This window comes from Prorops nasuta, unplaced genomic scaffold, assembly GCF_024137725.1.
Source record: "Prorops nasuta isolate Cenicafe-Biocafe unplaced genomic scaffold, Cenicafe_Pnas_1.2 PNAS00060, whole genome shotgun sequence".
In the NCBI taxonomy this organism is placed as follows: domain Eukaryota; kingdom Metazoa; phylum Arthropoda; class Insecta; order Hymenoptera; family Bethylidae; genus Prorops; species Prorops nasuta.
In genome coordinates, this window is record NW_027116857.1 from 41,808 (window position 1) to 64,717 (window position 22,910).

At 38.4% G+C, this 22,910-nt stretch overlaps 1 protein-coding gene across 1 annotated transcript; it reads right to left on the reverse strand.

Annotated features, from left to right (window-relative positions):
- Positions 1 to 2,409: 2,409 nt before the first annotated feature.
- LOC136784567 (ATP-binding cassette subfamily G member 4) lies at positions 2,410 to 19,679 on the reverse strand. Its single transcript, XM_066745286.1, has 3 exons — positions 19,284 to 19,679; positions 6,482 to 6,887; positions 2,410 to 6,056 (listed from the first exon to the last, which is right to left on the reverse strand). Exon 3 carries the CDS (start codon positions 5,633 to 5,635, stop codon positions 3,824 to 3,826), a length of 1,812 nt encoding a protein of 603 aa, XP_066601383.1. The 5' UTR covers positions 5,636 to 6,056; positions 6,482 to 6,887; positions 19,284 to 19,679; the 3' UTR covers positions 2,410 to 3,823.
- Between the last annotated feature and the right edge of the window lie 3,231 nt (positions 19,680 to 22,910).

Here is a 22,910-nt window from a genome sequence, read left to right on the forward strand (position 1 = left end):
CGCTTAATTAAGGCAATCCTAATTTGCAACCAATCAGATGCGATTGTTCGATAAGCTGACCAATCAGCGGTCCCCGCGCCTGATGGTCCCATTGTCTTCCGCCAGTAGCAGTTCAGTTTCCAAAATTCCGCGGACGGGTTGTCAGTGAATCGCGCGTCGCGTTTTTTAATTTTTCGCAATCACTGACAATAATTTAATTATCCGCGATTAATAATAATTTAGTTCTGTTCTTTTATCACACGCGTGCAATTTCAATATTATATAAAAATAATTTTATCTGAATTTGACAGTTTTCTAAATTGATAATTTCTCCATTTTTTAAAATTAAATATAATATTGAAATGCATCGTGCGATAAAGCTAAAAGTGTTTGCCCACGAATAAAATCATCTAATTGCCGAAGAATTTAAAAGCATTCAAAGTGCGCGACGCGAGTATTGTGTCTGTGCAGTGTTCTGGTGCAGCGGTCAAGGGCGTCGAGGACAAAATCCCCAAGGACTCTCATAACCTGCTCTGTAAGTAACATTGTTTTCATTTTTAAGCGAGATAATAAGGTGAAATTACTTGAATTAGAATTTATTTAATAACATGACCTTTTTCTCCCCTTGTTTTAGCGATGAGTGACCTCGCTTCGAGGTTTTAGTGCGCGCACCGGAAATCCGCGTTGAACCGTGACAGTTTAAACATCCGCGCCCCGCGTAGTGAAATTTTGAATACCCGTGCCGCGCAGTATCTTTCAAAATTCGCGTCGCTTAGTGCTATATATATATATATATATATGGTACATAGTAGTTTTTAAATTTCGCGTTCGAAAGTACCATTTTAAAATGAATTTTTCGCGAGTGATTTTTTTCAACATGATCATCGCTGCCTTGGTCTCCAGCATCATGGCCATCCCCATCGTCATCCTACAGACGAATCACCGGTGGAATTTCGCCGAACGAGTGAGTCCCACGGGTAAAACTGTGGAAATTTTGTTCATTAACCAAAGGATGACAGAAAACCTACAAGTAGGTTCTAGTCTCTCCTCTTTTGATTAAAATCATTTTGTTATTTTTTTATTTACATGTTTTCCATGTTCGCGATTCCGACTGTATATATTTTGCGTGCGTATTTTCTTTCAGCTTTAGTTTTCCGAAATAGGTAGGCCCGTTTAGTTTTGCGTATCGGCTAGGCATTTATGGCTTTCGGTGTTAGGCAGACTTTCTTTTTCAGGCTCTTCACATTGCATGGGAACTCCTATAGATAAAATAGATTACGATGAAAAACTTGTAAAAATGAGGAGGTGGCCAACAATCGGCATGTGATTGATCGTTAGCGGAAAGAGGAAAAAGAATGAATGAATTTCTGTCTCTTTGCCTCTGGTTGTTCCTCCTTTCCCTCACCTCGAATTAATTTGTCTGTTAAATAGCTGATGGCAAAAGAGGGAGTGAGTGAAAAGCAGCACACTTTTCTCACTCACTTGTCACCAGTTGTTTAATAGATAGATGAATTTGAGGTGTGGGGGAGGTGGAAGAACGGAGGCAGAGAGAAAGAGATTCATTCATTCTTCTTCCTCTTTCTCTGTTAACAATCAAGCGCTTGACGATTGTTCAACATCGCATTTTTAAACGCTTTTCGGTCTGATCTATTTTATCTGATGGTCCCTGTGTATTTTCATTATTATATCTAACTACTAATATGGTACACGGTTATTTCCATTTACATGATTCAATGGATTTGATACTTTTGTCCCAATCTCTCGACTAATAAAATTGTTTCGTAGGTTAAACACGATGACCCCTTGTCTGTACCATTACAATCTGTTTCGTCAGGAAATTTTACGATCGTATAACTGATACATTCAGTCTTACTCTGAAAGTCCTCTACATTCGCTTCTTTTTTGCTTCTTCTTTACACGTTCGGTTTGGCTAATAATTCACAGATTATATTGATAGAAAAATGAAAAAAGTAATGTAAATTACTCGAGAGTTTAAATTAATCTTGATAATGGCATTAAAGACGACTCTCGGTAAGCAATGTATAAAGCAGGGCTTGGAATTATTTGCACATTTTAACTGTTTACAATATTCACTAATAGAGATTTCCTATTGGTAACTACAGTAAACAGCTAAAGCGTGTAAAAATTTCCAAGCCCTGGTATAAAGAGACGGCAGCTGTGAATAAAACTCGATAAAGCGGAATTCCCATATTTTGTTTGTTTTTTTTTTAATCGCTTCTGTTACTCAAGATTAGCCAAGAAATAAAGGTCAAGCAAAAAGAAAAAAGTCCCGAGTACGATTTATTTTGACACAACTATTGCAACAAGGACGATCGAAAAATTGCTGAAAGGATTTTATTAAAAGGACGTGGAATGCAAGAGTAATAACACAAATCACTGTTAGTTAGTTTAACATATTATTGTCATGACTTAGGAAACGACAGGTTTATTGAAATTTGAATATACAGTGGTAATATTTAATTATTACATTATTGTTCTTGCGCGCTAAGCAATGATACCAATAAAACATACATTGTAACATTGAAATAAGTCATGTATACGAAAGTCTTTCTACCATTGATTATTATTAAGAGTTTGCAGAACCAGACCCGTGTTTATTATACAATTATCGTTAAAACTATTCAATGACAATATTAAATACTGACTGATTTTATATTTTCAACTGATTTTGTAAAATATCGTAATTACCGCACACTTAACAATATTTGAGCAAGAAAATTTTTGTAAAAATATGTTTTAAAAGTAGTTTATTAATTTAATGACTTAATGACTACGTTATTAATTGAAGAGGCACAATGCGTAAGATAATACGAGTGCTTTATTGTTTCTCGTACGTCTCCTCGTTCATATATAAATAGAAAGACTTATAAATAGTATAAGTGAATGAAACGATGAATTTTTAGTGCGATATAATACATTTCTAGAATGATCATGGGAAATCTGATTGCAATCTTACTGCTATATCGTTTGATTTGTCGTGATATTGTACTTTTCTCATTTGTTTTTTTATAAGATGCGCTCAGACTTTTGAGTTAAATTTACAATACTTTTCTTTCACCTATGAGAAAAGTCTACGAAGCTACATTATTCATATATGAATAGTCCTGATAACATGAATTACGCGGTAGAGAGAATTTATGAGCTTTGGTTATTAGAGATGCTAAAAAACACTTGTGTCGATATTTCGTACTGAATCTCTAAACGCTAAATCTTACTGATTTTTACATTAATGGAAACCTTTACAGGGATATAAACAAATCTATCATCACAGTATCCATGTGAAATTGCATCAAAACTCGAATAAATAATGAATTCACCTCCACACTTGCTCCCTCTCTTCAGCAATGGACTTACTCGAATCCTCTAAAATCACAAGCTATTCTGTAAGATCAGATTCGTCATGGGTCTATCATTTAAACTCGTTGCTCCTTAACAAGGACACTCTGATCCTGATTATCAGTCGCGAAGCTTCAGTTGCTGCACAGCCATTTCGTTGAATGAAGAGTACAACTGAGTGCTTGAGAACCGTACATATACACCGGCGTTTTCCTTCAAGAGCTCCATTAACGTTTCAATTTATTCCATGCAAAAGAGCAATAAACTAAAGCTACTGGCAATAACAGTTGCACTCGAGCCGGGCCAATTTGAAGATTTTCAAGTGCTTAAAATTGATTATTAAACTCTTGCTGTGCAAATGCACATAAACACGTTGCACCTACTCTTGCAATTGTAGGATCGAGAGAGTTACACATTGATTGGTAGTTAGAAGAAACTCGGGACTCCGTCCAATCTATCAATTTTCCACGAGGAAGGAAAGAGCCGTTCAAACGCTGGATAATTTGCGTTTCAACGTACAGTAGCCTAGAACACGTAGGAAGACAAAGTTGACCAGCAAGATGACCACGTCTAGCCAGAATTTTCCTTCGGTCATTGCCAGTTCTTCCAGCAAGGTTCCAGGCACTCTATAGTGACAGTAAATTACGTCCTTTGGACAAGTGAGTTTCTCCCTGTTGAAACCGTAGACTGCCTGGACAAGGCCATCCAAGGCATAACGAAGATAGCTCAGATAGCTGAGGTAGTACAAGAACGAAGGCATGTGGTTGAAGAGTACCAAAAATCCAGCAAACGTCAGCATACCGCAAGTACTGATGGCACCCAAGAAAGTCCCATTGATGGGATTGACGGTGGTACCAAGTACCAAGCCAAAACTCTCGGCTATGAAGGTCGTTAGAATGGCCATAGCGAGGAACATGAGGAATCTGTCCCAGTCCAAGGGTTGACTGCTGAGGAAATAGGCCACTGAAGAGTACACCACAGCGAATAGCATTTGTACAGGCAGATTGGCGAACAAAAATGCAATGTAATATGTCTTGAGCTGGTACCAATTGTTGAACCTCTCCTTCCTCAGTACTGGTAACTCTGATGGGAATTTCAACACAGCTGGCATCATGCTGGTGTAACAAAGATAAACCACGGTGACCAGGAGGAATCCCACGTTGCTGATGGTTTTACTGCCATCCTCCCCAGCATCGACGAACAGCAAGCCCAGTATTATGCCTACCAAGAAATGAAGGACCAGCTTCAGATGAGTCACCGTCCAGTCTCGGTACAGTTGAATCAAGCAACGATTGAACAGGACCCAGAATCTCATGATTTCCGACGGAGTATTTATGAGCACGGTCGTCTTGCCCTCGTCACTGTAACGCCTCACCACGTCGTTGCTGAAGATTGGCGATTTGACCGTGCTAGCTGCCCTCCAGGTCCACTCGTTGCTACTCGCTACGAGTGCCAGCTGATCGTTGAAGTTGCCATATTCCTTGCTGACCACTTCTATCATGTAATCAGCTGGATTATGGTATTTGGGACACTGAAGACCCACGCTGTTGAAATAGGCCACTGTGTTCTTGGCAGCTCCCTGATACATGCAACGGCCTTCGGCCACCAAGTAAACATGGTCGAACATCTCGTAAATCGCAGCGCTGGGCTGATGGATGGTACAGATTATGGTCCTCCCACCCCTGGCCAGACTCTGCAGCATGGCTATGCACTGTAACGAGGAGGAGGAGTCGAGGCCGGTGGTAGGTTCGTCGAGGAACATTACAGGCGGGTTGTCCAGCAGTTCCAGAGCGATGCTGAGTCGCTTCTTCTGTCCACCGCTCAAACGATCGCAACGAGTCTCTTTGGTCTTGGTCAGATCCAGGGTATCCAAGATATCGTCTATCAGCATTTGCTTGGCCTTTCTGTTCAAGCTGTTACCCAGTTTCAAATCCGCGGCCATGGTCATGACCTCGTTGACCGTGAACAGTGGATGAAGCTGGTCGTCCTGCTGGATGTAGCAGGACTCTTTGCGATAGGAGCTCCAGGCTTGCTTCCCCTCGTTCCCCACGTACTCTATCCTACCCGATAGGTTGTGTTTGTTGAATCCCGTGAGGATGTTCAAGAGCGAGGATTTGCCGGCTCCGGACGGGCCCATTATCGCGGTGAGTTCGCCGGATTTGAAACGTCCGCTGACGCCCTTGAGAATCTGCTTCTTGCGCCCTCGAAAGCCAACCCGAACGTCGTAGGTGACATTGGCGAACTCGATGTCCAAAGACTGGGCCTTTGGCAGATTCAGCAGCACTGCTCGTTGATACATGACGGCTTCTTCTCGCGCGACTGACCCACTTAAAGAGACCACTGGTACTATGTAAATCCTCGCCGATATCAACCGTTCCCTCCACTCACTCTCTTATCTAAACGAGCTGTGTCAGGCCTTCGCTCGCTTCGTCGCCACAGCTCCCTTTGGTTCTTCCCTAATTGGGTCACCGGACTTGCCAACTCACGCTGCCGACTTTCCACGGTTTCTCTCTATCTCTACGCGTCCCTCCTCGATCCTATATCTGCGTGCGCTTTTAATTTCACACTCGATCTTTCTTATTCTCGGATGACTCTGCTCTTTCGAAATTTCGATCAACCACATCGGCTAGCCACTGTGCTCGTAGATGCAACCGATATGTGTCTTCTTGCGTGTAATTCCTCTTGCACTCTTGTGGTACTCTCGTCCTTCCCTCGAAATCCTGAAAAATTCAACATCTCTTAGAAATATAAACACATCGCTATAAATAATATTCATTTAGCAATGTTGTTTTTTTTTTTTTTTTCTTTTTTTCTTTTTTAGAAACTTGAGTCACAATCCATTACATTGATAATTCATACGAAAGATAAAAGGAGAGAGGAGCAATCTAATAAATTTATTCAAATCAAGGCAATTGCAATAATAATTACGCGAACGATTAATTATTGCGGAGAATGAAAAAAGAGCATAGTCTAAAAGAGTTATGTAAATATATAAACCGTATATCATTCGTATATATACTTTAACGTCGTTAGTGTTTTATGGACACTCGTATATAGAAAAATTTTCAATTTTTTTAGAATCGTTGACTATATACATCTGCGTGGCACAAGAAACGAAAATGAGTCAAGTTTGTGGAATACTCACGATCTACGATAATTTCCGATGGAAATAAAGCTGGACCGGCTTCTCCTGCGACGAATGTTGAGCTATCTCGAGGAATTTGATCGAATTGGCCAACAGACTGCGCTTCGCAAAGATTATAAACGGTCGAGGAAAAAAAAAAATGTTTCGCGCGCGCTGATCAAAACTGCAAGATGAAATTGTACGCTTTCATCGTAACACGTCACTGATTTCCAATATCAAAGCTGTTACGATTATCGTAGGATTACTGGTGTGTTTATGCAATCTCAGTAATTATACTCGCACAGAACATGGACGATCCTTCGTGTTATAAGCATTGGCTGCTGCTGCTTCCCGACATATTTGATCGCAACTTCCCAAGTGTCTCTGACCTTTCGGCGGCGCTGACTACACGAAAAGTTGGATGAGTCTGAAACAACAAGGATGTTACATTTAATATGAAAGAAATTCAGCGATTTAGCTGGCATATTATGATTCAGAATTTTGTTGATCGATTTCTCATCCACGTTGAACTTTCCTATCTGAATTTAACGATGAATAAGATTTTGCTTGCCCCTGCTCTTTATTAAGTAATTCGTGCGAGTGCCAAGGGTCGTCGTTTATCGTTTCAACAAACAACATACAGCTATATAAGTTTTTTTTATGCAAAATTGTTCGTTCAAGAGATATATAGTTGCAGTGCACTGCAATTATTGAATTTATTCTCCCTGGCGGTAGAAACCTGGCAAATGACGAGTTTCGATCGATTATCACTCGCGTCGAGTGTTGGATTTTATTTTGCGAGAAAAGTGCGCAACGATTGCAATAGTTGAAAAGGAGCACGTATACAAATTTAAAATTCAATTGGAGAGATACGCTAGTGCGCTTCGTAAGTGAAAAAAATATTCTCGAGTAGCGCCTCTCGCGAGGCATAAATCTTTCATTCGATTACATATAATCCAGTGTTTACGGACATTGTAGCGAGAAATAACGAGACTTTTCGTAATAATGCTGTTAATTCGATCTTAAAGTCAGCGACCTGGAAAGAAAAATTCGCTAATATATGTGTATATATATATATATATATATATAGTTGAGCAAGGGAGAGGGCAAACGCTTTGCTTGGAATTGATTAAATTTAATATAGTCATCACAGTTCTCCCTCTCTCTCTCACTCTTACAAAGTGCACGGAGAAAATTCATTAAATCCTATGAGAAAACTATACACACTGCCCCACACGTTCACGAGTCTAAAAAAGAAATCTTGTAAAAACGTTAATTCTTTAACGTTGATGCATCAATTAAGCACGCGCACTGTCAATCTGTGCTTTGATTTATTATCTCTATGAGCTGAGCGATTTAATGCTCGGCAATTTTCTCAATTCGATTCGCTCCATTCATCCACGTGTTTCGCTCTTTTTAATAGTTTCAATATTTCTTCGATACGAGTGAAATTGACAGAAGGGTTTTGCAATGCAAAAATAAATCTTTGTCCGATACTCGCGCGCGGTACATTCTTTAAATAATTATATAGCTGCAGTTATACATAAATCTTTGCGCAAATGTACTCTTAGCTTCGATAATGAAGTTGCTCGTGCGTTATGTCTGACCTAATTTTCTTGCATTAGTCAATGTTTTTTTTTAAAATAACTATATATATTTAATTCGCACGAAATAGTTTCTATTTATAAAAAAATAACATGTGGCTTTAATTGTTTATCGATTTCCAAGTAAAAGCTGCAGAGTGAAACACGAGGCTCGATAGTTTTACATAATTGTGCTCTTTAACTGTCGTTTAAGATAATGAGGTGGTGACAATACCTTATAGATGTTCTCTTTATGGAGAGTTTCTTCCAACGATATTTTAATAATAGCTTCAATTTTTTCCCCTAGTTCTCTTTAAATAGAGCTCCTACATTACCATTGCTGCAATTCGTTCTTCTCGTCGTTTCAGCTCAACACGTTTAATCCAATAATGCAATGATAAAACCAGCCGAAATAATTCTTACATCAATTTTCCCCGATATAGTTTCCTCGTTGTTCCCAACAAAAATTCCATTAGAAATCGCGCGATCGTCAAGTTACACGTGGAACGTTAAACCATTTACGTATTCCTTCCTGTTCTTTCATCTCTAATTGCCTGATACCTATTTAATAGTTTAACATGCAGCAAAGAGCATGGATCGTGTCTACAAAGTACATACATCCACTAATTTTCCCGTCTTGTTGTCTCAATTAACCTCCACACATTTACAGTGAAATTACACATATACAAGACATTATTCCAACTCTTTACTGTACACGTGCTAAAAATCTGCAATATTCCACACGTTATTAACGAACGGATATGCTACATATATATATATATATGTATAGTTACAACAATTTATTGCAAAAAATGTCAATATTCACGCGAGTCCTTTTTTTTGCAAACGAGTTGCAAAAAATTCAGCACGTAATTTTAGAAGAAAAAAAAAAAGACAGCCTAAACTCGTGTTTCGGGTAGATTTTTTGTTTGATTTGTCAAATGTCGCCTGCTGGAAGGCTCCCTCCATATATTGCTTTCGTTTCGACGTAATTTCTGGTTTAACATGTTTCATTAATCATCCGATGAATCTACGTCCGCGTTTACGCACTGTATATATTTACAAAGTCGTCGATAAATTTCCGCTGTCTGAAAATCTTGTTTTCTTTTTCTCTGTTTTTTTTTTTTTTTTTTTTTTTTTTTTTTCATAGGAAATGCCTGAACGGCGTCCGATTATTGTGCAACAAGAGTATATCTCATACGCGAGGAAGGGATCCGTTCGAATCGGCAAATTTGATTCTTCGCAATTCGTAAAAAAAATATCTCATTTATATTTTTCCAACACCATCGTTATATATCATTACACTAGCAGAGCTTGTATTCTTCGATCCAAGCTTTTGCCAATAATTCGCAATGTTTCGCGCGTAAGCCAAGTAGATCGAAGAACATTTTTTACGAGCCTCGACGACTCTGAGCGAAGAGATGGAGGAGCGCGAGTGGTTGTCGAAGAGTGAAAAAAATTCATGGATCTCGATCGACGAAGGAAACCACTGCGAGTTTCTCCTTCGATAATATAAATTCTTCTTACGGATTTATCACGAAGAGATCAGTTACCGTGCGTTTCCTCATTGAACGAACCGTCTAGAGTCGAGCAGATAGAAGCCGAAGGGAAACCAGAATGCAAAGCTGCGTTTGAAAAAAAAAACATTTGCTTCTTCTTCCCTAAGAACCACGACAATCTTGCTAGATAAAAATCAAACATTAATCAGATCCCCCATTTTGCTCGTGCATGTCGTAAGACCAAATCTGTCCTGCGTTCCAAGGTTATCCCGAAGAAAAGGGGGACCTTCGTCCTCTCCTCAGCATTTATTTCTTCCAAGATTCTCCTTGTCGCTGTTAAATTTGGTAGATTTTTTCTGAAGCTTTAATCCGTTCTTCTTTGTTCTTTTACACAAGAGAGTAAACGATTATACCAGAAGTATAAGTGTTGCACGGGTACCGTGATTTTTCTCGATAAAGTTTTTAGCAAACAGGTTTTGGACAGAGTTGGACAAAAGTGCTTTTCCAGCACTCGCAGACTGGTTTTCTTCGAGAACGTTCTCCACGTCTCATCGTACTCTTGACTTTTCTTCGTCCCTCGTGGTGTACAGCGAACCTTCCCACAAGGCTAACCGGTCTTGACCGGATCGATCATTGAAACATTTTCATTAAATCACTCGTAGGACCTTCGGGTCCAATTCATATTACACTTCCTGCCTAACTTTGCTTCGCGAAGCCTCCGCACTTGGCTATTAAAATTCGTCGATCCTTGACATTTCTTCACGTAGAGCCTTATCGCTTATAGCTTTTTACACGCATCAAATTCATTGGATTTTTCTCGAGAAAAATCTAATGCAAGCTTTGCATTTTGTGTTATTTGTTTGGCATAACCTTTTTCGCAGAAAAAGATAAGAGATTTTTGCTTTCTTCCAATTCACCCAAACATTCGTGATGCAATTGAAAGTTTCTTCAAGATTACCCTATATACACGTGTTTTATCTCGCATGTTTTGAGGGAAAAACGAGCGAACAATTTGTTCGGTTGTTATCAACGATACGTTCGAAAACATCCATTTTTATCCACGTTTTTTTATCGCAATCCTATCTAATTATTGCCCTTGGCTTTGGATTTAACGACTCGTTCGATAGATCATTGAGCAGTTAGCACGACTTTATCGCGGAACATCGAATAAATTACACTATTTTGTCCTTGCCAATTGAATTCCCGCTTCTGGGAGGCATATATTTCATTGGTGTTGCTCCGTTTTTTCTTTGTTTTTCGCGTGAAAAAAGGTTATGCTTTTACAACAAAAAAAAAAAAAAAGGCCGAGTGCACTGCTAGTTACGATAATCGACAGCGTTGGAGCTTCCTGATTGCTATGATTTGTCATTGATACCGTTGTTTTTATACCACTTAAGAAGGTTAAAAATAGTCTTCAGGTTTCAATTCTCAACGTATAGCGTAAACGCGTTCATTTGAAAATTCGAAGAAGCAAGGTCCTTTGGAGCGACTGTGCATGTTAAATTTTCTACAATGATTTCTTCGTATATCTTTTGTGACTAAACACATGCTGATGAAATTATACGAAAATGAACCAACAATGCAGTATCAAAACTCAAAGACTCGTACACATTTTTCCACACCATTATTTGAAACTTGAAACGAAGGCTCGAGCCCAGAAAGGAACCATTAAGACTTGTGAAATCGTTTTCACTATTGTGAAAAGGTGTCCAAAGCCACAGACTATGCAGCAAACGTATCTTCGTGTGTTACATATGAGATCATCCTAAAGGTTCTGTTAAAAAAAAAATTATTTATACCATTTGGTTCATTCTCTTTGTGGTGGAACCTTTCCACGAACGAACATCCCTCTCTTCGTGCATTCATATTTAACAAAAAAAAAAAGAGAAAAAAAGGATTCTACTTTAGTCATGATTGAAAGGATGATGGGTTTCTTGGTTCTAGAAATGAATGAGGAGGTATGAGCAAACAGTTATTCGAGTGTTTTTTTACCGACCATAACCTGAGACAGGAACGTTGAAAGCCTTCGCTAGGAAAAAACTTTTAGTGGATTATCGAGTATCTTATTGTAAGAAGTTGTTGCATGTAAACCAAAAGTATAGGTGATGCAAAGATTCGACTAATCATGAAAATTGTGTTTGATGATCGCGTTAAAATATCGTACAGCTAATCTCGGTAAACTCTCGTCACGCATTGCATACACAGGTTCAAAATCTCAGACTGGCGAAACATTTCCAAATTTCACATTTATTCCAACGCAACGATTGTGCACCATTGACTTATTCTTAAAATTCACATTTCTTAACAAAAGCTGGCATCCCAATGCAGGGTCATTATTTGTCTAATCTCGATTGTCAAGACGAGATTGATGGTTAAACCATCGTGAGTTTTTCAAAATAAAAGAAGAAGAAGATATTGCAATTGTCCCGTTACACGTTTGATTCGCTGAGAAAATGGAATATAAGAAGCGAGGAGTAGAAAAACGCGCTTAGTTTTATGGTTGGTTTTGCTTTCGAAAGATGTTTTCAGTAGTGGTAGGTCATGAGCAGCGAGCAACAAAAGGAAAGTTATTATTTAAGCGAGGTAGTCATTGGAATTTAATGCCTCGAAGAATGCGCTTGATGTCTTGTTTTGTTGCATTACGAGAGCCTGTTGTTTCCAATAGCCATCGAGCCTCCGCACTGTGCGTGTCTTATATACACTACATATGCACTTTTTCACCGAATCTTGCAACAACAGGAATGAGATTCGTCGATCTTCGTAACGCAAAGAGAGAAAACTCGTCGATAATTTTATCACATGGAAAATTTTCTTTCTCCCTTGAAAAAGCGTCTATCGGAATTTTAATCGTTGATTCTGCAGAAGGGAGCAATCGCAGAGTCTCTCGAACATATATATATATATATATATATATATATATATACTATATATTCGATCGCGATAACGACAACTGCACATTATTATCGCACACACATGATTTAAGATTACAAGGATGCTTTTTGATACGAGAACAACCGTTGGTGGAACAATATACCTATGCATATTGATGTTGTGTCAAAAGTTCAGCGTGTTATTTATGAGAATGTTTTATTGATAAGATTAGTCAGTGACGGTGCGAGCTTCTCGGTTATACAGCGTGTCCGCTAAATCGTGTCAGGTGTCGTAACCTGCACAATGGCCCGATAGGAATAATATAAAAGAATTAAGACCCGCGTAAATTTGTATACAGTTATTAGAAGAATATAAGACGCTATTTGAGAGATGATCATAAAATTCGTCAATAAGGAAACGCTTTTGCATTGGAATATTTCGGGGAATTAGTCATAAATTATACGCGATAGTGATTGGCTGCTGCTGCTGCTGCTGGAAAGTGAAAATGAACGAAGAAGGAAGCTAAATTCGATGACTCTTTGCAAAGGTGAGAGCCCCCCGTGCAGTAAAGGGGCAATGAACTCTCGTCTTCAAGGTCGTCGAGTCTTGGGTGCCTCGTTCACTCGACTGTTTTTGCGAGGGACTGCAACTTGATCTTGACCCGTCTCTAGCCAGAAGTCGAGTGCGATAAAGGAGTTGCATGGGGAGGAGGGGGTGGGGCAAGTCCAGCAAAGTCGAAAAATCAACAGCGAACTTCGGCCAGAGGCTGTTTTCCAGCTAACTGCAACCTATGCAAAACTATTGGCGTGTCGATAACGGGACTACGCTTCGACCGATCATTAGCACGCAATCCCAATTGATAATCTTGCGGTAAACGCAGTTTTTTTTTTATTGCCAACCAAGCATTTGATAAAGCATAGCAACGCCACACAATCGCTGATAATAGAGTTCATGTTTGGCTTTATATTGCTTTGATCGAGTGGAGAAAACAAAGAAAATGGCTACCAGAGAAGAGAATGAGGAACATTAATTCATTTGTATTTTGCAACGTAGATTTGCGATGCAAGTACACGCGTGATTTTGATCAAATAGAAGCGCACACTCTAACACTGATAATGTAGAGTTCCTGTTTAGCTGCGTATATAGCTTTGATCGAGTGAAAAAAAAAATAATGCTACCAATGAACAAAACGAGGAACATTAATTGATAAGCACATTTTGAAACGTACAATTGCTGCAAAATTCGTATTCTTTCATCCACGATATAGTAGACGTGCAGTATATATGTATTCATTTTGCCTGATTGAATATAACTAAATTCATAAAAGAACTACGGTACTTTGCTTGGCTTCTTATCGCATCAATATTCATTAGCATTAGCACATCGAAGATATACGCTAAAGATGAATGGGAGAAATATATTCTGATACCCCAAAAATGCCTCGTGTCAATTAGGAGAATATTCTTTACGAAATAACTGTAAGCCTAGTTTATTTTCGAAGCTTCGCTGCAGGAATTAAAAATAAATAGTTAATTTTCGCTCTCTCGCTTCCTCATTCATAAAACAAGTTTTACAGACGTTCGCGAGAATACGCGGTGTATATGATTGATACAAATTGTATATTGTATTCTTTGTGCTCTTAGCAAAACAAATGAGACTAATTAAAAAAAAAAATGGAAAAATAATGCTTAGTTTTTCAGCAATTGTCGTCAATCGCTCCTAACGATATGACGTAGAATAATTTTTGAGGACGTTTCTCTTTTTAGATCGTAGATAAAACAAGAATTGTAACGAGCGATAGCACAAGGAAAACGGGTTACATAGTTTTCTCCAAAAAAGTCATTACACGCTTGTTATTAGCTGAGGTATAGTGGCGCAATGATGTTATTTTTCAAAAGTTTTTACGATAGACAAGGCGATTCCATTCCACAATGCCGGATCTTTTGGTTGAACCAGTTTCATATAGTTACTGTGTATATATATATATATATATATATATATATATATATATATACACACACATATATATAGCATCATATTTGGTTGCGCAAGAGCCGGTCTACGGACAAAGAGATTAGAAGTGGAGGCTGACACACATGTGGATCAGTAAACTAAATAACAAGGAAGATTAGAAGCTGAGAGAAAAAGAGAGGGAGAAAAAAGAAGTTTGTTTCGACGGTCATCAGCATAATTTTATTCCACGCAGACATTTGGGTCAGCGATGATCGCGCCTTATCGCGCAAATACGTAAAGAAAAAATTGGCGCAGAAACTTCTTCTTCTTCTTCTTCTTCTTCTTCTTCCTCATTCGCGTGTTTCCTTTTTATTGGTTTATCTCTCCTCGTCGTATACTTTCTTCAAAAATAACGAGAAAAATGACAAAACCGGCCCACTCGGAGTGCCATTATTCGTGCTCCCTTGCACACGCCATGCATCCACATTACAAAAACAATATTTTTTATGCAATAAATGTTTATTACCCAAATTTACCAATCTTGTATTTCCAAGGATAACTCGTCTGCGAATTTCGGTAAAAAAAGAAAGAAAGCTAAATTTAATGAACATAAACTTTGTTTCGTTACATAGATTAATTTTCAAAAATGAATATATTAAAAGTGTCTTGTATAAATGTGCAATATTAGCTGTTGTATATATCAAATAGAACTTGCCTCATCGTACAAAAATTGGTTATAATTGCTAAAAATAGTTTTACTCGATGTTTATCGATAAAAAGTTCGAAAGGGACCTTTTTATATTTCAATGATTATTGGACGAAGCGGAAGTGAATCTTTGATTTCGTTTTCGACTCATCAGCTGTATTTTGTTTATTTTTCAAAATAGTAATAGAGTCTCGAAACGAATTCGTTGGGTGATTCTAGACGAAAAGTTAACAAAGTCTTTTGGAACACTGTTTATTCGGAGGAAGGAAAGTTTTTCGTATTTATTTCACAAGCGATCATTGCAAAAAAATTGTGATAACGTACATTAATTTCTGATAAAAGATAATTAAAGGCTAAATTCTGGAGAAAAAAAGTGAGACTGGAATGTCGAAAGAGAGAACTATCCATCAGTGTGTATTTCCCCAGCTCAATGAAGCTTGGCAGAATGTCATAAATAACCAGCACTCGTATACTCTTTATTCTGTCAAGAATATATATGTGCAAAAAGTGATATCGGCTCTGGCTGTTGCAGCGCTGATTGATTGCATAAAAATTACATTTTAATGGCAAATAATGTCTATATATGTTGGACTATAATTCACATTCCTCGAGAGTATAGCTTTACATCCAGTTGTAGTAGGCGAAGCTGCAACAGGAAGAATCTAAAAACCTAGACGAAGACCACTGATAAGAAAAGTTAATGGATCACTCGTAATCCTAAGACTGGTGGGGGAGGGGGGGGGGGGAGGGGTGCGCCATGAAACATTGTAATAATTTGCAAAAGTGATTAATGAGATCGAAAAGTGCGACTGAATAAATAAGATCCGGGAGCTTTTTTTTTATTCGGCGTTTCGTCATCAAAGCCAGCATACATAAATCGAGGAATAGCATTTGGAACCTTCGCTGAATCACCGCGTTGTTGTACAGCTGCATAGAAATGGACGTAGATTCGATCAATTAAATGTGCCTGGTGTAAGAGTGTAAATGAGTTTTTATATCAACCTATATAGTTTTATAGGCAACTATATTTCAATCTTGATCTCGACGTGTTTACGATCTTCCAATTGCTTCTGATGATTCATTTAATTATTTGCCAAGTTTGCTGCGCGCGAGATTCGCAAGCGAGGTACCAAAGTTTTATCACGCTTTCCACCTTATGCGAGACGCTATCGAAAGAAAATGCACTTTTTCATCCACAGGAAAACCGTTTTGCCAGCTTGCGTTATTAGCAAACTTGGAAGCCACGTGTGGTGAGGAAAACCTGTTCCAGATTCGTATTAGATTATAGAACAATTGCTCGCACTCCGTGTGACTACAACGAAGGATTTTCTTTAATAACTAGCAAGCGTTTGCATAATCCATCGTTCTTTATCTCGATTGCCCATAATTTCAAACGCTGCGATGGTTGCTAAGAAATTTTAGATAATTGTACTGTGTTTTGTGCCGCGAGGAATACAATAGACTTCGAGTTTGAAGGCTGCGAGTGAGTCAACGCGTTTATTAAATGCGCATTTTTCGAGGGAACGTTGAAATAAATACGAAAATACGAGCCTGCGCGCACACCTCGTAATCTGTCAAAAAGTGGTAGAAAAAAATGTGGGTAGGTAGAGCGCGAAGCACTGAAATTTCGAGAAATTTAAAAATATCGTGAAACCTTGCCCGAAGGGGCCATTTGCGGAACAAAGCCAAATGTGGCAAGTTGCATGAACCGTGCAGATATTCCGGGATGACCTAATCCATACTTGCGGATTTATTCCAGCTGGTACATAAAATCTTAGGATGAAATGAATAAATTAACGAGGGACTCCTTTTTCCCCGTATTTTTATCTTCATACTCGACTATGATTTCCGATCAGCGAAAAGGAATATAAATATTGTCTTAATGAAATTTTTGGTTGATTTTGTGCATTTATTTAACGTGGCAATGCGGTAACGTGACACTTTAATGATCTTTAGACGACGAGTCGTTTTGTAAAGTGAATTTATCAAACAATTTCGTGGGGAGTCTGTGTTGATGATTACGTTGATTTACGGAAATGATATTTTCGAGGTCGCGCGACGTACGAACGAATGTATATGTATTCTTTTTAGAAGAATTATGCTGATTTGGAACGTGACAGATTAAAGAAAATTTTATGCGCGTCTCCCGTCAAAGCGGACCGCAAAGAGCCTTCTCTTATTAACAAGAAAAAAAATATAAAGATTATACCTCTTTTTTTTTTCAATAACAATGCTAAACTGTTCAACGAGAAGGGCAACGCTAAACACTAACATTTTAATTGCAATTAAATTATACAGGTTTATCGTTGACAATGTATTTGTATAAAATTGAATGCAAAGAGGGAGACCATTCGAACAAAGAAAATATATGGGAAACAATGGAATAATAACAAACTCTCAGGTTTTATGTAACCTCAAACGGAGGGAAAAAGGTGAATCACGGTTAATAAAGGTATAGAGAGCACAATATAAACAAATGTAATTTCTACATAATTCGCACAACATTAGTCTGACATAATAAATATCTTGGGATTACCATAGATAGAATCAAAAGTTATAGAGAGCCTACGTATGTACACTTGTGTGGAAATATTACGACGAAGAAATATTCGCTGCACTGTAAAATAAATCTTACGAGAAATGTGTAGAGATTTTAATTAATATCACTGTAATCCTTCAATTTGTATAATTTTACAAACACACGTGCGCGTTATCACTTTTTCAATGTCATATATCTAATAAATTCCCATTGTAAATATTTCTCAGGCATGCTAGGCTGAAAAAAAATGCATTTGGTGTCAACGAACGAATTTTCTGTTGGTTTTTTTTTTTTTTTTTTTTTTTTTTTACAAGAAACCAAAAGTAAAACAAGCGAGTGTTAATAAAGGAAAAATAATTTTTGCGGCTTGTCCTTGAAAAGCAGTCGGTCAAGGTCACGCGCACTTGATACTGATTTCATGAAATTTCCAACGTATTTGGAATAAATTCCGTGATAGCGAGTAAAACAGACACGAGCCTTATCTGTTCTATACCACCCAGATGCATCGACGAAATAATTGTTTACGAAGCATGAAAAAAAAAAAAAAAAAAAAAAAAATAGTGTAGTAAACTCAATTACGTAAGTCGAATTTATGAGCTTAATGAGCCACGACCCACCGTTAAGCGCGTGTCGTCATTCCAGCTAGATTCTTTTTCATAATGATTCAGTGAGCCCAATGAATTCCTTTCAGCAAATCATCCTCGTCACTCCATAAAAATTTATCGTTCTCTCGATTATCGTTTCAAGTTTTTATCGATCAAGATATTGAAACTGCAATTTTAATCAACATTTCGACGTCTTATAAGGCTATTAGTGCTTTGTTCGATGATTATCCATGGAAAATACGTCCACGTGTTCTCCAACGAACGACGCTTTGCTCGATAAACTTATGCAATTTGAATAAACGACGATTAAGCAAAAATACGTGAAAAATGCTCAAACGTTGCAAACTGTGCAGTGGCAATGTCACGGTCAGTCACGTGACCATGCGCCAGTGATTGCTTTACGATTTATTATGATATGACGAAGGAGGGAATCCAGACGAGAGAATCTACCAAGCAGAGTGGCAAGCATCCGTCATTCTTCCCGAACGATTCATATCGTTTGAATAATTTTTTGCAAGATAGGCAATGTTACATGCACGCACTTGTTATCAACACGTCCCTCTCTGATCTTTTCGACACAAAACGAAAATTGATAAAGCTACTACTGTGTGTGACTGCGATCAATCGTGGAGAAATTACGAGCATACAACTTCAGTCCAATATCATCGTAATTCATTCACGCGGATACCACTGATTTTTTTTCCCAAGAAACTCTGCTTTCAATTCTGACTGTCAGAATTGCGGACTGCAGGGTTTTCCCCTCGAATCGCGCAATAAGTCGATGCAGAGATGACATTTGAACTTTTTTCACAGGAACATTGCTCGAATCGTGCCCTCGAAAAGAAATCAAACAGACCTCTCTATCCCGAGTCTGTATATATATATATATATTTTCTTACACGGTTAATTCGAATAGGATTTTTTAAAAGTAGCAACGAACGTTCGTTCAATTCTCTAATAAAACAATGCAAGGATCAATAATGAATATAAATTGTCCACGAACTATCGCAAAATTATTGTTGATCAATTAGAAGAAAAAAGAAAAAAAATGATTATTCGAAACTTACCAGGAGTCGAGTCGAGTGAAAAGGAGAGAAATACGACTATCGAGTGCCGTTGCACTGGAAAATACGCGGATCACTCTTCGTTGCGGAGAAAAACTTTGAGATCGGAAAAAAGATAACGAAGGGTCGTCGTAAATCGATCGTTGAGTCGCGCACTCGAACAAAGAAGCTTTTTTCTTTTTCACCCAGTGAGAAAAACGGATGTTTCTCCGAGGAGACGAATCGCACGAGAAATTTTCGACGTGCGCTCGAGATCCTCGAGTTCGAATCGCGTTTCTTTCGTGGATCGTGCACGAACGAGTCGATGCGATGTGCGAGTCAGCGAGTTTTGAAACGAACGCGAACGAGCGCGAGTCGAGTCGCTGCGAAGTCGAGAAGGCGAGGAGCTTCGCTCGCTGTGCCGGCCGACGAGTCCAGTGGCACATCTCGAGGTAGGGGTAAACTATCGTGAGGGGGGAGAGAAGACCGTGCAAGCTACAGGGACACGATTCTTCCTGCCCCACCCCCCCCCCCCTCCCCCCTTTCCCCCTCGTACCAAGTTTTCCTCCTTGACTCAAGCTAATAACCTGTTTCGAGTTTGATCCGATATTTCCTTGCTCTACTCGAACGCGTACCTTGTTGCTTTTTACCTCGTCTTTCGAGGAGAGGAACTCTTCAAGTTCATTTCCTATTATCGCTAATCATCCTACCCCCCCCCCCTCCTTTCTCTTTTAAAAAAATTTTCTTTTACCTTACCAGAGACCACTCCTAGATTTTTCCTCCCCCTCCCAAAATATATTCCCAAAATCCAAATTCAATTTGCGCGAAAAATTTGTTACGTTCTATCCAAACGTATATATATATATATATATATAGTAACGCTCGAAATAAATTCAAGCTTTTGGCAGTCATTTTCCTCAGTCGTTACTTATATGTAAAATATCTGGAGGATAAACATAAAGGTTTGATACGAAGGAATGTTTTTACGCGTATCTCTATAACCGGTTTAGTTCATGGGGTTTGAAAAGGATGCAGCGGGTAACGAGCGTTTTTTTTTTTTTTACCTTCTTTCCACCTTTTTGCTCGAGTCCTCTTTTATCCGCTTTCTGGCTAAAATTAGTCGAGGCGTCCAAAGGGACTCGCGCTCCTCACGACGTTTTCCTTATTCGTCCTGAAATAGATTGTTTTTTTAACAAACAGATCAAGTTTCTTGCGCAGAGAGGTATAGCGATCGACTCGGGCCGTACCATTAATTACAAATGCTTTCGTGACACTCGAACCGATGAGGCAGGCAGTATAAACAAATTTACTATGCGCTTGCCACGCGTGTTCCTCGATGGAGTCAATATTGCAGCGATGCAATTCCAAGCTTAGGCATTTTTCTTTTCGTCACTTGTTTTGCAATGTACACGCTGAAAAACCCATTTGAATTTTATGTTTGTTGAAACAAACCGTTCTTGAACCTGCACACGCTTCTCCTTTTCTTTGTTCCATCCTTTTTTTGTTTTCACAATGATTTAATTCCACCGCAAAACCCTGAAATACCTCGAGGATGGTCGGTGTTGAAAGAATTGCAATGTTTCGAGAGTGTAGTAGGATTGATCCAAAAATTTTTAACTCTTTCGGTGTGAAATATTTAATCTTTCTGCGGTGAAACTTTAGAGAACTCGAACAACGCAATCGTGGATATAATAAAGAAAACTTATCGGGTGCAAAGAGAAAGATAAAATTAAATACGCGGTAGTTGAAAAGTTAATTTATCGTTTCGCTGCTGGTCTAGTGTCCAAAGTTGAAGATTTTATAGTTGTTGGGAACAGACCGGTGTTATATCACTTTGCAGAAAAAGATTTATTTACGACGTTAGAAATAATCATTGTTGTCAAATTATGCAGGAAATGACAACGATTTGCAATTGCGCTACCATTGCCTAACATACCTTATTAGTTCCATCGAGCTTGAAATTTTCATGCTCAATTTTCAACTTCCTCTCGTCGTTAGAGTCACCTTGCAATTTCTCAAATATAAGAAAAGAATCAAAATTATTTCACCAGAGAGATTGTGCAAGAATCTACGAATAATTCGAGTGGTACAAAAATTTTCGTCGCAATGCAGCGGAGTTTTAGTTCATTCTTTCGAGACCTTCGTCAATCATTATTTTTTGTTTGCCAACGTAACTCAATGCACCAGTAGTTACGTGTCAAATTCGAGCAATGATAAGCACGAATTCGTTTTACGAGTATATATACCCCGATTACGCATGAGAACCGTTTGCAGAAATGACAAAAGAATTGATAACTCACATTGAGAAACGATTTGAAGCACCTCTTGGCAGGAGAGGGACTCGCTCGCTCGCTTCATTCGTTCTTCTACGTACGTTCAAACGCACTTAATCTTCGAGCGAGCCTCGGTGCGTGGCTCTTATTACTTTTTGTGTTGAAAAGGAAATTATCGAGTGGTGCGGCTGGTGGTTTCAACGTTTCCAAACGGGCATTCGCCATTGACTGGTTAGGCCTGCAGAACTGACAAAAAGTTTCTAAAAGCACCACGAGAGAGCCGCTCTCCCTCTCCTCCAAACAAAACCACCTCAGTGACCTCATAACATTTTTTTCCCCTCCAAAACTACAATCTACCTGCAGTCTGAGCAAAACAGCCAAAACGCAGAAAGGATTTTTCTCGTGATATCTTGGGATAGATCTCGAGCTAAAAAATTAGCTTGGTGTATTCTGGATCGTTTCTCTTTTAAGACGAATCGTATAACATAGGTGGATTAGCGATTCGATTGGTTGAGATCCATTAATTTTATTGTCTACTTCTGCCTGGACGATGGAATAAAGTATACACGAAGAATTTTATTTCTTCCAGCAGTAAAATGTATATTTGTCTTAATGATTCACATGGTAATTGGCAGTGATCAAATAAAAAATTAATGATGGGTATATAAGTGTTATTACCATTGAAAAAACGTCCCTGAACTTGAAATATTTCAATTTCAGTGTAGCGTTAATACAAATTCGTTTTTTATCCCGTAGAATTATTGTACAAGAAAAGCCTCGTGTAAAGGAAGAGATTGATCGTGAGATATATCAATAAACTTTCCGCAACAAAGTAAATGACATGTTTTCCAGCACGAGTTTTGCCTCGGGGAATTATGTCTACTGTTTTTGCCTTGTCTATATAGTTAAAATTTGTCTCTCTTTCTTGTTTCGTGCAAAAACCACTCTTCTAGTTGCGAGCAGAGTCTGGCTTTCACACTGATGAAAAACCTATCTTCTCATTCATTTTCTATATAGCGTGTTACCTCTCCGCGATAATCACTATTATCAATATATTTTTTTGCCTTTGATACGGCAGAAAAACATGGCAAACATTTTTAAGAATCTCCCATAGTGACGTCAGTCCGAAGGATCTTTCTGCAAAAATTAACATAAAATATATACAAATAAAATAAAAGAACACTCGACTCTGAAATGAATCGCAGTGATTGAATCAATAGGCTCGCTCGCGGTGCCTTAATTGAACGAAACAAAAAATCATTACTTCCATTATACTTGAGTTTTACGAATGATTTGAGCAATATGAAAAGAATGTTACGCGCGCTGGCCTAGAAGTCAAATACCGCATTTTGTCAATTCAATTACTCGGGACACTCGC